Here is a 17950-nt window from a genome sequence, read left to right on the forward strand (position 1 = left end):
TACATGAATATATAGACAACCGAGTGCTCACCCACCTAATCATTTTGTTATGTCACTATGTGTATTGTGATGTCTTACTGTATGCCTTCAGATCAGCTTATAATAATAAAAAAAATCTGTTTCCAGCTGTGTGAGTATGCTTTTACACTGGTTTCCTGAGGTTACCATTTGAAATGGTTATTATGAATGAATAGAGCAACAAGCCAAATGCTGTTTCAGAAAAAATAAAATGTCCTAAACGTTTCTTCAAATGGCTCATAGCACCCACAATATGCATAAATATATGATAAACATATAATCTGTCATCTTGGATTTTGGATTTTGTTAAGATTCGAATACATTTTAAAATGATTTCGGTTTGTGATAAAATACACATTGAAAAAAGAAATTACTTCAAGATTACTCACACATTATTCCTCTACAACATCGTATGATTCGCTCCATCTCAAGAAACTACTTGGCAATCAGATAGCTGATATATTGAATTACTTAATTTGCGCTGCGTGTGACTAATACATTGCTGATCTCACGCCTCTCCCACTCCAAACTATTTATTAGCAGTTGTGGTGTAAGCCAATACAACACTTGGACCATCATTTTACTGCACTTTCCATGGCTGTGAGTCAGACTTCACAAAGCGGCACTGACTCAGCTGATGAGTCCATAATAAAAGACGCTCGCTTTCCTCTGACGCATGAGCACACGGCTACGTTTCCATCGCAGCTTCGCCACGCAGGCCGTCAACTTTGTTGTGTGCGGTCTGAAGCCAGGACAGGCTTGGTTGAGCAGCTTCAAAGAAATACTTTAATCCACGTGCTGAGGGTATCTCTGACCGCATAAACAGCAATGCGCCTCTTGTGTGATCGTTTGAAACATCTAGTCCCAAGAGGTCAGGTCAAGATGAAGATTTAATCTAAGAATTACCACTGGCTCACTATTTATGTCTCATGCATCATGACGATTCTAATCTGCCTCAATTGGGTGTGGAGCAGCATCGTTTGATTTTAACAACCCACACAAATAAAAACCAGCCGTGACGCACACTCGTGACATGTGCGGCACAGTTTTTCACCTGGTGTCCTGTCCTGGGAGTTTTGGGGAAGGAAAGCGGACGCCAGGCCGAGGCAGACTGTGTAACAACACGGTGTAAAAATATATCTTGCTTTGGTAAGCCGATACTTTTCTCTCCATGACTGCGTGACTCAACGGGGCAGTGTCCAATCCAAAACCTCAGAACAACATGCCCTGGATGGTGCAACATGTCTGAGACTGTCAGAGTATTTTCAAATGTTTAACAACAACGCTGTCTTAGATCTTTTTTCTTTTTTGTTTTAAAACACAGTTCAAGAAATATCGAGATTTCCTTTTAACCAGACTCGCACTTTTATTCCTCATGTTAGTAGATAAATGTTCCCACACCATATAATACTTACGGTTTACTTCAGCCGAAACAAAACTTCAATTACTCCCAATAAAAGGTCTCATTAATTGCCTTTGCATTCAGGAGTTAAGTCGACACATCAGCAGTTGCTTGCAGAAACTTTAATAGTCGTGCTTCTTCGAAGCCGCCTAATTAACCCCCCCCCCCCGCACAGACACAAGTATGCCATCCATCAGCCACATTACAAGAAGTCCTGACTTATTTAGGACCTGTCCCAGGGGCTGTTTTATGGCTTTGAATGTGACGGTTCGGCCTGTCCTCATAACAAACTGTGATCATAGGAAGAGGGATGTTGGACATTATGTTTGTTGACATGTTAGATAAAAGCACTTCAGCTGGACGCAAGATGAAGTCCAGTTACCGCATGAACTTTTTTTCTTTTTACAAAGTTCCCAGAGGATGGGGGCTGGTGTTTGGATTAGATTAGATATGCATTTATTTATCTCACAGCGGAGACATTCACAGTGTTGTCAGCAGCAGTGCACATAAGGATACACACATACTTAACAGAGAAATTGCGTATAAAACGAGAACTGCAAACATCTGTATAAAAATACCAACATAGATAGAATAATGCAAGTGTAGAATATTAAAAAAAAATGCACGTGTTGTGTTACACAGTGAAAACATAACTTGAAAAATCAATTTCAGAGCATCTACATATACTAACCAATGCTGTCATTTTACTGCAAACATAACCTTTTTTTAAACCAAGCAGTTTGGGGTATAATTAATCAATCTTTATTTATATAGCATATTTATTTTAGAACAATTAAATAAAGCACAAAGTGCTTTACAGGTTAAAAACATAATAAAATCAGAGCAATGCCCACACACCAGCTGCCAAAGATACATTTTAAAGTTAAAGTTAAATGGGGATACTAGTTAAAGTCTTGTTAAAAACGACGGTCTTGAACCTGCTTTTAAAAACATGAACATTCTCTGCAGCCCTAATGCTCTCCGTTAGAGAATCAAAAGGTGGCTCCCTTAACAAAGTTTATCTCTACGCAAGTTTATTGTTGTTACAGTTCACTACAAAAAATTTTTTAAAAAAAGAAAGATTACTAGTGTATTAGAATACTCTTAACATGAGGATGTATTTTGCTTCATACAGGGGGTTGGTACTCTAGTTTTATAAACATTGTCGCCGGGGTTCTTTTCCCTGTGGAGTCGACATGTTCCCCCTGTGTAGAATCTTCCTCCATGTTCTTTAACTGACTTCCACATTCCAAATAATTGCCTGTTCTGTTGATATGATTCCAAATGTGCAAATAAGAGTGTTTCAGCCCCTCTGTTAAGTGCAGTGTCAGTTGAAATAGGTCCATGGTTCCAACTTCCCAAAGTTAGATTGAGCCTGAATAAAAAAATAAATAAAAAATCAACAAATAGATGTTTTCAATAACTCTCTACACTTAAACCTTTTGCTTTATTTGGGTTGAGTTTTCAACTGGAGTTTGCTATCACAGTACTTCTTGAGCATTTGCAGGCAGTCAAAACTTTTTCGTGAAAGAAATAAAAAAAGTCACATCTAAACACCTGAAGGCCGATAATATTCTACAGGTATGTGGACACTGGTGTTATGTAATGGAACAGAAAGCGCAAAATGATATGACGTAGATTTACTGGTTGTTGTCCTCATGTACTCATTCATAAAATGTGTCACTTGTTCGTAGCACATACTAACGATAGTGGCTCGGCACACTTGTAGTAGTTTGGAAGGCATCAGTGAAGTAGAAACTAAAATAGTCTTTAACAGGAGCTAATTTATATAGAACAAATTACTGAAGTACAGATGTGAGGCATTGCTGCTTTATTGGAGAACAGAGACCCGTAGTCTCATCTCTATTTTACAGTGTGTTGATTTTAACGGACACCTGTTTACAGGAGCAATTATGTCACAACAGTGAGATACTCCGCCATAAAAGTGTCATACACTTATAGATAGGAGCACAGGTTAAAGAAAGTAGGAGCGGAAAATAGTGTGGAATATTTCAGAATCCAATAGATAATATACTCCAGTCCCTGAGAAGTGAAGGTCGAACGAAATATGTGATTTCAAAACAAAACAACAATGAAAGGCAAGAGAGAGAGAGTGACAGAGAGAGATATTCCTATTGTTAAGAGAATTCAAACTCTTCATTGTAAATATATAAATCACCAACTGAAACCTTTTGCAAGGTTTGTACCTACAATGTCTCAAGAAACAATAATATTCTGCTGCTACTGTCTTTATTTTTTAAAGTAAAGTTCAACAGGGCTCATCTCACTGTGACAGTGCTAACCATCTATTGTTCCCGTTTGAATGAATGAATGAGTGAATGAATGAGTGAATGAATGATTTACTATTTCTAGTCAGAGTTCAACAAAATACAAACACCAAGTAATAAAGTTCACTTTAAATGACCATGAAAAGAAATGAGGTGAAAATATTGGCTTACCTATGCCTATCCTATAAAGTCTATGGAAAAATGTAAAATATGTGCAATTTACAAACACCCCCCCCCCCCCCTCCAAAAAAAAGAAAAAAAAAAAAGAAAACAAGAAAGAAAAATGTCTCATTTCAAATATATGACAAGTGATTTGTTTTATACCAAAAATGAAAATATTTATTTTAAGACATCTGCAATACAAGGCATCGCATCTTGTTTTTATGTAAATTTCACATGTATTTCAACCTTTGTTCCAAGTTTAGTTTTTTGGGTTGTTTTTTTAATTGTTGCTATGTGTGATGACACAAAATGGTGTCACTATTTTTCTACTTTTTCATTCTGCAAAATACCTTAAAGGATATGTGTTTGTGTGTCAATGGGAGAGTGAGATTTATTGCTGCCTGACTAAAGCCACTCCTTAAAAGTCATGCAGACAAAAATCTAAATCCTATTTCAATGGGAAAAAAAAAAATGTCTAAAGTGAAAATCTTCAGTCTGCAAAGTAGGTCATCACTGAAATGGTCTGTAAATATAGATATCAAGTGTTAGATGTTCAAGATCGGCACATGTCTACAATATCAAGTAACTGACTTTGTACTTACGGGGGTTACACTTAAAAATAGACTCACACCCCGAGACCGCCGACTCTGCCTGAGCTCATGCTGAAGTCCTACATCATAGGTCTATATCCTCAACAACACGGCTATGAAAAGGGTACGTACCGCTTTGCATGGCTGGAAAGTCCCTTCAGGCAACAGTTTTAATCCCACAAGTAGTTATATTGCGTCTATGAGTTATGATTCATCTGTGAGGTAACTGGTTCAACATGTGTTTGTGGTTTTCTTTGGGAATGGTGAACGTTGTCAGTCACTGCTTCACTTGCAGTGCCAATATTATGATACACACTCTGCTAAGATGCCTAACAAGCATGACACAATCAGCTGAACGTCAGACTTTGAGTTCATAAAATATATTTAAAATATCATTCTTAGAAATATGTTTACATTGTAGTACCTGGCTTATTTAATTTCTGTCACATCTTCAAAACCCATCCATTTTAACACAATTCCAGAAAACAAAAATGTGTGGAAAAACAAAAATGACAGTGGTTCCTTAAGCTCACGTCTTTCCAGCGTGTCGTTTATGTGCCGAGGGTTTAAAGACGCAATGGGCGGTTGAGGGGCCCGGGGGGGGGGTCTATTTTGGCACGGATGTTCCAGATAAAATCAAATTACACTTGATTGCACTAAGGTGGCGACAGCTTTATTGTTTTGTAACGCCAGGACCGAATGAGCTCGATCTGAGGCGCCAACCAAACCCACCCGGAGTTCAATTTAAAAATGTCATCCTCAAAAAGTTATTTCACTGCATGAGCTTGTTTATTAGATCAATGTGACTGGATGCATACAAACACAATTCAATAAGTCAAGAGTCTCAAACATAAAAAAAAAAAAAAAAAAAAAAAAAAGTTGTTACTTTGCAATGTGTTTGTCAGTGTACAGTTGTTCAAATAGTAAACATCTGAGGCTGGGTTAAGTGTCCTTCACTACAGCAGGAATGTGACAAATGCAGGTCATAGGTGAAGAAGTGCTGGTATTTTTCCAGTGTCTGTGCTGCCAGATCCCCTCCTGCAATCTTGTATATCAGGGTGCGTGTTTTGAAGTCTCCAAGTTCAACACATGAAATCCACTGGTCAGCACACGTACGCCAGCTCGCCGGCAATTGGTTTCACGACCCAACTTTGTCATATGGTGACCTCAAGCACCCTAATAATTGGAGTTGTGATCTCATGAACATGAGTAGAATTCTTAGAGAATGGCAAAGCATTATGCATTAAAAAAATAAAAAAATAAAAAAATAAATCACTATTAGGCAGATATTTAATATAGATCACTGGAATCGTTGTTTCATAAATATTAGGGTTCAGGTGAACATTATTCTGCAGATGAGTGGATGATTCAGACAAAGCCTAAAATACAAAACCTGGATGATATATGAAAACACAAGCCAAAATCCTTGTTTTTCAAGTTAGGAGCCATGTAAAACGATAACAACAACAAAGTATAATCTTAAACTGGCAACGATATTAAATTGCACACCCATCTAACAACAGTGAAGGCCTTAAGGATAAGTCTTTATGCATTAAAGCTTAGAAAAGAAAGATCCCTTCGTCCCCAATCACAATTTAAGTATGACATTCCTTCCACAGCTTATTTGAGAGTATTGGGCAGGAACTTTATTTTCCAGCAGCACAACCACCACAGCAGGAGTTGTTCTTAGCAACAAATACCAATCAGGATGGTTTCCTGTTGTTCAGGCATGTGAAGTGTTTTTAAAAGTCCTCAAAATAGACTACAAATGAGCAATGTCCTGCCGTTTAGATAAACATGTCACACTAAGTGACAGCTAGAGGGAGATAGTGGGCTTTACTTTAAATACATCCAGCAAGATCCTGCAATCCAGGTTTCACTTGAATTTGTGATCCAATTGTGAATGTTTGTGTTTTCTGCTCATTTTCATGCGTCACTTTGCAGGTATTTAATTCATCATAAGGATTGGCTGTTTTTTTTTTTTTTTTTTTCCCCACAATGAGAGGAATGAGGCAAGAAAATCCAGACAGACTGACATCTGTTTTATGCTTTAAACCCCACAACCTCATCTAGGAGTCTTCATGGATCGGTCACTGCTTTGTCCAGATGGTCAAAGACAGACGCCTCCACCGATCACAGACGGTCAAACTGAGGATGCAGACCTTCATTTGCAGAGTTCAGCAGAGAACACATCGTCTGCACCTGAACCACAAACAGAGTGTGCATCCCGACACTCAGACTCCGCCGACAAATCCCCGCTAAACATTCACAAATGCCTCCGTCGGGAGAACAGCGCCGACTCTGTGGCTTTGACGTCGTCGTGGTGCGACTATGATTTATCACAGTGTTTACCAGTTTGCTCGGAGACATCAAAGGATGACGACTTCAGGGTTCACTGCTGTTTCGGCTCAGCAGAATCTGCTTTCCCTCTTTTACCTCAGCTCTCTCGGGATCTTTTTTCACGCCATTCGGAAACTTTCTCTGAGTTTTATGGGGCGAAAAATCAATCTCGCACACAGAAAAATAGTAGTTCTGAATATTCTGAGGGTCTGATAGACTCATTCACCACTGAGGCTTTTTCCAGCCACAACTTCAGTGCTGACTACAGTGAAGCTTCTTCTTTACCAAGGTCATTATCACCACATTCAGATAGTTTAGAGAGCGATACAGCCGGTGCAGCCCCACTATCAGAGCTTTATATCTTTGAAAGTGACACACAAGACTTCATCCTGAGCCCGGTGGAGATTAAATGTCCCGAATACCATCCATTACCACAAACACAAGAGAGAAGTTTTAACCATGAGTCTGATACGCATGTACTGATGTGTGATTCAACAGACATTGTGACACAGTGTCATCCAGGATCAAGTGAGGAATGCGATACAGAGATCAATGAGTCAGAGCTAAAGCCGCCTGCTGCACATGCCTGGCAGGCAGGATCGTTGTCAGGAAACGATGCGCGGCAAGGTAAAGCAGAGGCCGAAGGTTTGACCCCGCAATCACGGTCCAACGACAGCCCGGTTGAGCTGTGGCTGGACGCATGCCAGTACCTGGCTGGTGAGGATACTGAAAATCCATACGTTTCCGATGAGACAAACCACGCCATGATGCAATCGGGGTTCTCAGCTGACTTATCCTTTCTCCCAGGGGAGACACAAGTGTCAGATTGCGACCCCGATGGGAGCGATGGGATTGGCTGGTCCAGCGATGACACCAGGGTTTGGGGGCCAAGGGTTGAGAGGTGGTCATCAGTGGACAGCTGGACAAGTGCACTCTCAGACTGGACAGGGATCATCGAGGCTCCACCAGACGACTTCACAGCCGCCTTCACAGAGATCGGCGCTGAGATAGATGCTCTGACGCAGGCGTTGGCTGAAGTGACTACTCCCAGCGGCCAAAAGGCACAGCACCTCGAAACAACAGAGCAGGCACCACTACAGTCGGCTATGGGTGTTGAGGATCAGCCAGTTAAGGAGCAGAACACCCCACAGGGCTCTTTTTATTCAAGTCAAAGCTGCTTTTTATGTCTCGAAGCTCCAGGATTTGAACTCTGTGACAGAAGCAGCTCCCAGAGTGAAGAATCTTTGTGTGACTCAACACAAGAAGAAAATTATCCGGTGGGATCAGAAAGCTCTCCTCACACTACCTCCAAGCACTCATTCATGGGGTCATCCGATGTCACCGTGGGGTGCCTCGGAGGATACGGCATTGATATACCCAGATCTACGGCCTATGGTGTTTTGGATGTTTCTCAGTTTGATGGCCGTGTCACATCTTCGGAGAGAGACATCTTTATCAGCAAGAGAGAGCCAGTCACTCTGAACATAACGGAGGATACAGAGTTGGACTCTCCAGCAAAGGTAAGACTGCTTATTATTATGGAATTGTGACTATGGTTTAATTTGAAGAAGCATTACATACAAGTGAATGTTTGTTGCCTTGTCCTACTATAACTTATTTTGTAATAAAAACCAGTGTAAGGGGAAATTTGAGTTTGATTGAAAAAGACTAGACTTGATGTTTTCCAACTAATTTTAAGTATTGTATTGTCCTGTGTCTTTACTTGCCAAAGCAACATCGCATCACACACACACACACACACTGCTCCCTCCTAACTTGTGGTGGAAGAAGACAGGGCCGAATGGAAAAGATTCACCTTTCACACAAGAGAAAAATAAGCAGTCACCTTTAGAGCACTGGCCAACAGACAAATCCATGATGTGCTTTGGAAAGACACAACGCTAAAAGACATTCCCGCTCTTGTCCTTGTCAGTGTTGTCATACCTTTAGTACTGACAGCCTGTCAGCTGATGCACCAAATCCAAAATCTGTGTATGTCACCCACACGTGAGACTTACAAGCATTATCGGCTTGCTTTGGATTGGAGCCACGAGCTGTGCAGCCAAGGACTTGCATAGATGTTTGATTCTATATTATTGGATAAGTCCTTTGGCTCGCATTTCAAAGGCAGACAGCTGTGTGTACGTGTGTGTGTGTGTGTTGGCTGAACAAAACTGGAGTGCCTTAGAGGAAAAAAAAAAACTCCAGATGGTCAGAAATGGCATCTAATAATAGCGAAGAGTTTGATGATAATAGCATACATCCACGAAGTGTCAGGGTGGAGGACTGAGAGGAGAGCACAGCTGAGGATTGAAACACGACGCTCCACTTACTCTCTTTCTCTTACCCTTTAACACACCCACAACAACTCCTTTAAAAACCCACCCCCAGGTCCTGACGCCTAGAAGGCTGCTTTTGATTGGTTTACATGTGTAAAGCATAGCCGGAGCCCCGGGCTAAGACAGTGACACTGAGGGGTTCAGTTGCCTGTAGGACATATGGACTGGTGGATGGGATATAGGAGCATGGTGTTTCATAAACGTCTGATTTGTGGCTTCACAGAAAGGTATGTGTGGATTACAAACTGTGAAAAGATCTGAAGTGACTGTGATAATGTACAGTGAGATTGTTATTGACTTTTGAGGCAGTATTTTGACAATATCGTTCTAAGTTATGCATTCTAACCCCTTGAAAGAGAAGTAAATAAATACATCAGTCAGATAAGTGCAGCAATTCTTTATATTAACTGTATTTTTGTGTTTGTCCTTTCTCATTATCAGACTTTTGGTGATGGACGGCGTGAAGTGACAGACAACTGCAGTGTCCCCCAGCTGGACTGGCGTTGTCGTCTCGCTGAGTCCAATAAGGAGGAAAACCAACCTGCAGCAGATCCCGGGTTCTTCCCCGCACACTCTCCAACGGGCTCACGTGTGCCAGGTGTGGACACGCAACCTGGCCAGCACGTTAATGTCTACACACACTTGCCATTTGACACTTTGCCAGACCTTGATGGGGCCTGTCAGGTGGGGCCACAGTGGGGGAGTCCTAAGTTTATTATGCCCTTAGCCCCACTGAGTATCGGCTCCTCCCTCGTGTGTCGGGCAAGCAGCAGTTTGGAAGGAGATCAGACTTTTGCAAAAAGGCATCTCAATGACAGAGGCCTCAGTTGTGAGTTGTTACGACGGTGCACTGTCGCGCCAGCCTCAGATGGAATTACTGGCAAGCCATCCCAGGAAAGTGCGGAGTTGATTCATCAAAAGGAAAATAGAGCACGCGCTGCTGGGAAATCTTCACCAGAGGTGGGAACAGGCACGAGTGATGCTGCAGATTGTTTCCTTAATGCAGAAAAAACTATATTCCAGGAGATTACCGACTTCAACAGACAACGTGATAAACTAATCGCAGAACCTGGGGATCATCTATTCATCTCGAGGAAGAACCATGTTGCATGCATCACTTTGAATTTGAATGAGCCCTTTACCTACAGGGCTCCAAAACCAGTTTCTATAGCTGAACAGACCGAGAATCAGAAAACAACTGAAAACATGCCTCATAAAACTCACAAGGGCTCTGCTGAGAACAGATCGCGTTCCAAAAAGGACAGATCCACTGGACATCATCACGGTGCACAAGCTTCTAAAAAGCAGGACATTGTATCTCACCTCGGTTCCACACAGCAGACCTGCAAAAAGCATGAAACACACCCTGCTACTGCAGAAAATCACAATGGTGAGAACACAGCAGCCGGGCTTGAGGTCAAGGAGGATAAACTGGTGATTGATACTGATGTTTTGAATGAGAAAAGTACAACCAAGGTACACGGCAAGAAGAAAAAGAAACATGGTCAGACTGCAGTGTCAAGCGTGAGTCTCGGGGAGCCATTGATTGAGGTGGAAAATGGAGCAAAACCAAAGACTGCGAAAGGCAGAATTGACCTTTCTGAGGCGAAACCGGATGTTAAAGCTCAAAAGGACAGCGATCAGTCAGGCGGTGCCGATAAAAAGGCCCAATCGGAGGTTAAAGTATCCCAGGGAGACGCCAAACTTCCTCAACACACTGACCACAAAGACCACCAGCCCAAAAAATTCACCAGTCCCCTCAAAGATGACGCCATCAAAAGGCGGCGTCTATCAGAGGACAAGTTTGCGAAGATCTTGAGCGCTTTGGAGTCCAAACTACCTGGAACGTCAGCGAAGGCAAAGGCAGACGAGCCCAAAGCCGAGGTCGCAGCAAATCGTAGGAAGGCGTACAGTGAAGTGGTCAAACAGAAGATCCCACCCAGGGAAGGTAAGGAAAGATACTAACAAAGAAGCTGCGTTCAACCTGTTCTTCTGATAATCATTGTAATCATTGACTTCCATCTTCATGAATTCAGAACTCAAGGTGGTGCAGCCGATCCAGGCAGTGTCTGTGAGCGGCGACCCTCAGAGTCTGTGCTTGTGGTGTCAGTTTGCTGCCGTCTTCTCCAACTACACTGTGACCTGGAGCAGAGAGGGCGCTGTCCTGGCCGAGCTCAAGAGAAGGTATTTAGTTTAATTTTACAACAATCCCATGCGTGACCTTTCCACGTAGTACCAGACCACCTACTTTTCTGACACAGAGCCTTTGCTAGTGGTGTGCACCTCTAACGAAAGTGCAACTGTGATCTTTAATGTAACTTCAATGTTCACTGCAGTTAGCAAGCAAAACCAACAAGCCATAGAGAGTCTGGTGACATCATCAGTTCCTATTAAAACAAGAGGAAAGGAACAAGCAGGCAGCAACATGGAGAAACTGACCAGGAAACAATATCAACAGGAGCATTTGGTAACTACAAATTAAACACTAAGAGACAACCTGAGAGATGGGCAATACTTGAGTTTTTCATAAAGCTTAAATAAATTAACAAATCAGTACTATTTACTACATAAACATATGCAAATGACATAAGACTGATGACAGAGACACAAATCAAGTGTCAGTGATTTAAGAAGAAAAGAAAAAATGATCAGAGACAACCAATCAGGTCAAACATGCCAAACTTAAAAAAGGATAATAAAAAAAAAAAACTACACTCATAAATGACCATTGTTGCAAATAACGTCTTCACAGTGACATATTATGGCACCACTAATGTTGACAATAATGGGTTACCCATTGATTACTTTCATGAAATCAGTAACAGTTAAAATGACCACATTTTCAGTGGGTTCCTTACACTTGTACATGAAAACAGTTGAACAGCTTCTGGGTTCCTCCATCCTGTCTACTGAGCCAAATGGTCACTGTTGATCTGAACTCCTGTTGACTGTTGAGGAGAATCTAACTGAGCCCTCTTGACGGCAACATTAAGGATTTCTAAGGTAACATTACACATGATTGTGGAGCCAAAATACATGTGATGTAAAAATGTTTACTGCTACTGTATGTTTACAAAAACACGAGGCTATTGAGAGGCTAAAGAGTGAGTTAGCCACTGTAGTAGTAAAAACAAAGAGGCTGTTGAACCTTTGAATGACCTGTTATGCAGTAAAAGTCACATGGAAGTTGTGACCATAGCGAGCCCACGTTCAGAAAGGAAACACCTGGTTCTCTTAGCATTACCTGTAACAGCTGAAGGGGTTTACAGCGCCTGTTGCTCAGTTCCCGCCTCTTTTCATTCCGTCACCAATCACTGTGAAGCACAGCGGAGACCAGACCAGTGATTGGCTGAGGGTGGGTTGATTGACAGGTTTAAGTTTATGCACGCCACAAAGCCCGCTGATTCCTGAAACAAACGACTGAATAGTTAGTTCAACAGGTAAATATCTATTTGCAGCAACTATCAAAGTAAATACAATACTTAAAAACAATTCATGTAATATCACATCATATCAGACCAGATCATATCATATCAAATCATATTATATTATATTTAGTGCTGTCAATCGATTAATAAAAGAATTAATTAATTGCACAATTTTCTGTAATTAATCGAATTGTATTTCTACTGAAGACTAAAGCTTGTAATGGATATTTATTCAGGGAAAAACCACAGAATCAATGTGACTCAAGACATTATAGATGTTTCAGCGAGAACTGTCTCACCTGAAACTCATGATCTCACTTTGTAATTATTCACTGGACCATGTAATTAGAAAATTGTTCAGTGAAATGTCTTATTTGAAAAGATACATGAAAGAAGGACATACTGAACAGCACTTCTGTTTTCCTCCAATCAAGCATGAGCAGTGTGTAAAATGGCATTTGAATACAGATCAACATTGGGCCGGAGATCTGCTCACTATTAATCATAACTTTGCTAATTTTGCAAGACTTGAAACCAACTTTTTTCACTTTAAACTCCCACGGAACTTTTTTTTCTTTCTTTTTTTTTAATTCACCCTAATGTTCTGATTGTGTGTCTCTGTTTGAAGTGCAGGGGACGAGAGCAGAGTGTCAGTGACCATCAACAATGCTTCTCACAAGGATCTTGGCAAGTACCAGTGTCGTCTCAGCACAGCGCATGGGTCAGTCACCCTGGACTATGTGCTCACATACGAAGGTAAGAAAAATAAAGACAGGCAAATATGAAGAAGGGCTACCATCCTGAACAAACAAGAATAAAAAGTTAATCTCGTGTTTTTGTCTCTTGGCAGTGCTCAGCGAGATCGTCATCCCTCAATCTCCAAAGATCATTTCAAGTGAGTTTTCAGTCCAGAACCTTTTGGTTTCTCTCCACACGTGAGCTTAAAGAGAATAACTCAATCTACTCTCTACCTTTTCCCAGCTGCTCCAGTGGAGCTGGCCAGTGAAGAGGAAGATGTCCAGTTCTCCAAACTGATGTTCAAGGAGGACTTCCTGTCAGACCAGTACTTTGGAGAGGACAAACAAATCAGCATCCTCACTGAAAAGGCCCACTTTGGGGAAGGGATGCACCGGCGGGCTTTCCGGACCAAGCTGCACGGGGGCCAGATACCCCTGCTCGTGCCAGGACATCCCTGTGTGCTCAAAGTACACAACGCCATCAGCTACGGGACCAAAAACAACGAGGAGCTCATTCAGAAGAATTTTACTTTGGCTGTGGAGGTGAGAGCATCACAGTTAGGATGTTGTACGCCCGACATGCGTTCATTGTTGACGAGATGGAAATAATAGATCTTGGACAATATTCTTTGTACATTTTGTAAACAATCGAGCACAGAATGTAGAGTTTTCTAAGTTTGAATATAAGTGTTAATGTAACTCATGGAAATGTGTACAGTTAATAGTAAGTATGGCAACCTTCACATTGATATCCGATTACTTTAAATCTGATTCCTTCAGAATCATGAGCAGATACACTAACAGTCGTATGAGGCTTTTATTTAATATATACATTTACTGAACAGTTGCTGTGCTGCTGCAGTTACAAAATGAGCAGAAATAGTGAGGTGCATGACAATAAAGACAAATTCACCAGAACATCCTGTATACTTGTATATTATAGTTTTCTTTTTTTACATCCCCTGGTTGGCATTGCAACATCTATATTTCTTGAAATCAAGAATTTATTTCGCAGAACTGAAAACTTAAAATCGACATTTAGGAGACTCATAAAAGATTGTGCGGCAGTCATCGAACAACCTGACCTGGCTTTGTTGTGAGCATCGCTTGAAATGCTAAAATGTCTGATTCTTTATTTGCCTTACGTTACGGTGGTTGTTGGGTTTCTATTGAGTAAAAGTAGAAAGCCATACTCTGATGATTCATCGAAGCTTCACTGATGCACAATTATCCTTTGTTGGTGTGTTGTAGGAGTAACTGTAATGTGATCGTCTTCATGCTCTGCAGGAGTGTCACGTCCAGAACACGGCCCGGCAATACATCACAGCGTACACCACGGCGGCTCAGTCCATCGAGGCCTTCGGAGACGTCCCAGAGTGAGTCACACCCTCAGGACGCCGCTGCTTAACTCCACGCAGGGCGTTCCTGCCGTTTATCCCTGACACTGTCTCATGCACACGCCAGGATCATTCCCATCTACCTGATCCACCGGCCGTCCAATGACATCCCTTACGCCACGCTGGAGGAGGAGCTGATCGGAGACTTTGTGAAGTATTCGGTCAAGGACGGCAAGGAGATCAACCTGATGAGACGCGACTCGGAGGCCGGCCAGAAGTGCTGCGCTTTCCAGCACTGGGTCTACCAGAAGACCGAGGGCAACCTGCTGGTCACTGACATGCAAGGTCAGCAAGGCGAAGAATACCCAGACCCGATAGTAACGGAATTAACGTAGAGTCTTTACTGTACTGACACCTCTCTTTCTATTTTTCAGGAGTGGGTATGAGGCTTACTGACGTGGGTATAGCCACCTGTAAGAAGGGGTAAGTATCTATTTGGATACCAACAACAAACCAATCAGCCATAACATTATGACCATAGGTGACAACATGTGGGCAATTTGTCCTTAAATCAAAAGCTTTTAAAGCAAAAAAATTGCCAATTTGAGTATTTTGACAAGAGCCCTGTTGGGATGGTTGGATCATCTTTAAAACTTTAAGCAGCTGTAATTCAAACTGCGGCAAAATCTGATATGTCTGATTGGTCTAAATGTAAACTTCTGATTTACCCTAAGTACTATATCAATGTTTGTTGTTTGTTTTTTTTACTTTTCAGATACAAAGGATTCAAAGGAAACTGTGCCACCTCCTTCATCGACCAGTTCAAAGCTTTGCATCAGTGTAATTTCTACTGTGAGCTCCTGGAACTCAAATCCCTTCAACCGAAGCCTAAAAAACCCGCAGCTGCCCCGAAACCCAAACCCCAGCCTTCTGCTGCGCCCAAAAAGAAAACATTTGGCCCAACGTTGAAGGGCAAGTCAGAAAAGGGGGACAATGTCGGGCGAAAGGATTTGTCGTGAAATTCATCACGGGGGACTTTTCCTGCTTTCTTTGGACTTCATAATGAATTAAGTGACCCTTGCAACTGTGGATTTTCCCTTCTCTCCGTCTCGTGTTAACTATTTGAGAAATGTTGTATTTATCATTTTATGTGACAGGTTTTGGAAAGACTGCGTTCGTTTTAGCTCGACTTGGGAACGATGAGCGTGTCCACAGTTGTGACCCGTGATGTCTTAGGCTGCTTGACTGAGATGATGCAATGAGTTTCTTTACAGATGTTTTCTTGTTTTTCTACTTCTGATGTTTTCAGACTAACGGTTCATTAAATGAATGGACCGGTTGATTAATTATTTAGAGGAAATGTCCTTGAAGTAGTTTGTATGAGAGTATTTTGTTTGTTTGTTTGACGTGAGAGATGACAAAGTTTACTTTTTTTTTTTGATGAAGATATATTAAGTATTTTATTACATTTGCTGAGCCAGTGATGCTACTGTTTCATGATGAGTCATTTGTATAATTCAGCTCATGTGAGGGACGTCTTTGAAAGGATTCAAAGAGAAATGTGAAGGTTTCTTTATTTGTGAATATATTACCAGAGACATTCGTGCTTGTCGCTTTGTTTTTCATATGTGCAGCATCATTGAATGGAGTGTCCGCCGTTTACTGGACGCAGAGTGAGAGGCACGTGAAAGTGAAGCCAATATTCACTCATTAACCTGACATGAAAACCTGACGTGATCGCCGGGTTATTCCAGCTATTCAGCAGCAGTCTGAATAATAGGCCCCTCTGTCCTGCTCTCACGTTGCCCCTCTAAATCCCCGACCCACATTGTCGACATTGCTGCACGAGATGTTCAGTGTGTGAGCGAAGTGTTGATTTCTGTTGACGGACTGCATCTGCTCCTGGAGGGGATCCACGTTGATTTAAAAGCCAAATGTGGCAGATTGTATGGCACAAAGAATAGTTTGCTTGAGGACCATCGTGTATAATCGCATGTTTTAATAATGGCTTGGGAGTAAAGTTCATGGCAACACACAAACATAAATGGTTTATTAACGACAAAAAAACAAAGAAAAAGTTTCCTATTTTACATGATTGAAACAGTCGCCTGACTTTAGCCTGGAAACAAATGATCTATTTTGATCTGTACTCATACAGGTGGAGATCGCCGGCAGAATATTAGCACCTCAGTTGCAAAAGTAAGTGGGTGACACTTCGAGGCGCAACATCGTGCACGACGTGTCACCACAACCATCTATTTCCATCACTGCCTCTGCCACACCGGCGTACAGTGTCTTTCTGTTTTCGCCTCCTCTGGCAGAGCGTGAGTGCGGCGAGGTAGTAAAGATCATTAAAAAAAATAAAATAAAAAAATACAAACCACAAGAAGAATTGCAATCGCATTGAGGTCCTGTTCACACTGGAGCTATTTAGTGTGATAATGGCGTTTGATACACAGGAAACAAACACCATTGTCACACTCCACAGCTCTGGAGGACACCGTTTCTGGAGACGTGCAGGTCACGAGGTCGGTGGTGGGCCACCTGGAGGAAAAGCTGAAGAGGGAAATGTAGTTTAGCCACGAGGGTGAAATTAAAGCAAAGAGAATAAAACACACTTGTGGTGTGAACCAAAATCAATTTGAGCTGTTTCAGTTTAGTTTCTACCAACCGAAGAACACAGAGATCAAATAGCAGCAAGTAAATACTGAAGGAGTAGCTGACGTGTCCAAAGTCCACTCGTCGTTTTTCTGCTGATTGTGGGGACGAGTGCAGCTGTGTGCTTTACTGTGTGTTTGAACTAAGAAAGTTTATTTGTTTAAAAACTAAAAAACAAAAACTATATAGTCTAAATTTCTTTGTTTCATAATCAATTTGGCCTCATGTTATCTCAAATAGACTAGAAGTTGCACAATTCTCAATAGATTTTGTTTCACTTTTATAGTTAATACACAATATGTGTGAGCTGTAAAAAAAAAAACTTTTGCAGGATTTAAAGATAAACGAACATTAAAAAAAAAAAAAAAATGAAGATAAATTAAAATAATACTCAAGATGTCAGATCTGATGAAGGATGCAACCAACTCACCTTAGAGCTCTAACCGTGTGAATCCTGGTGAATTCATTCATTCATTCATTCATTCGTTCGTTGGGACGACCGTGCAGCCTCCTGCTCCGTCTTCCTCCATGTGGGTGTAAGTCCATCCTGCAGGTTCACCATGAGATCCGCCGAGCATTTAGTTCTGCTGCTGCCTCGTCCAAGTCTTTATGTAGACAGAGCAGAGTTCGGACAAACAGCCAGTTGCACAT

At 41.5% G+C, this 17950-nt stretch overlaps 1 protein-coding gene across 2 annotated transcripts; it reads left to right on the forward strand.

The window, feature by feature from the left end:
* The first annotated feature begins 7565 nt into the window (after window positions 1-7565).
* alpk2 (alpha-kinase 2) lies at window positions 7566-17646 on the forward strand. 2 transcript variants are annotated; one of them, XM_080477268.1, is made up of 10 exons: window positions 7566-8320; window positions 9581-11087; window positions 11176-11323; window positions 13196-13323; window positions 13418-13462; window positions 13549-13847; window positions 14592-14680; window positions 14769-14986; window positions 15076-15124; window positions 15417-17646. In XM_080477268.1, exons 1-10 carry the CDS (start codon window positions 7568-7570, stop codon window positions 15658-15660), a joined length of 3480 nt encoding a protein of 1159 aa, XP_080333394.1. In that variant the 5' UTR covers window positions 7566-7567; the 3' UTR covers window positions 15661-17646. The 2 variants fall into 2 exon arrangements, with proteins under 2 accessions (XP_080333394.1, XP_080333395.1); XM_080477269.1 differs by lacking the exon at window positions 7566-8320 and adding an exon at window positions 9081-9366.
* Window positions 17647-17950: the final 304 nt, after the last annotated feature.

Source organism: Lipophrys pholis (genome assembly GCF_963383615.2).
Source record: "Lipophrys pholis genome assembly, chromosome: 12".
Taxonomy (NCBI): domain Eukaryota; kingdom Metazoa; phylum Chordata; class Actinopteri; order Blenniiformes; family Blenniidae; genus Lipophrys; species Lipophrys pholis.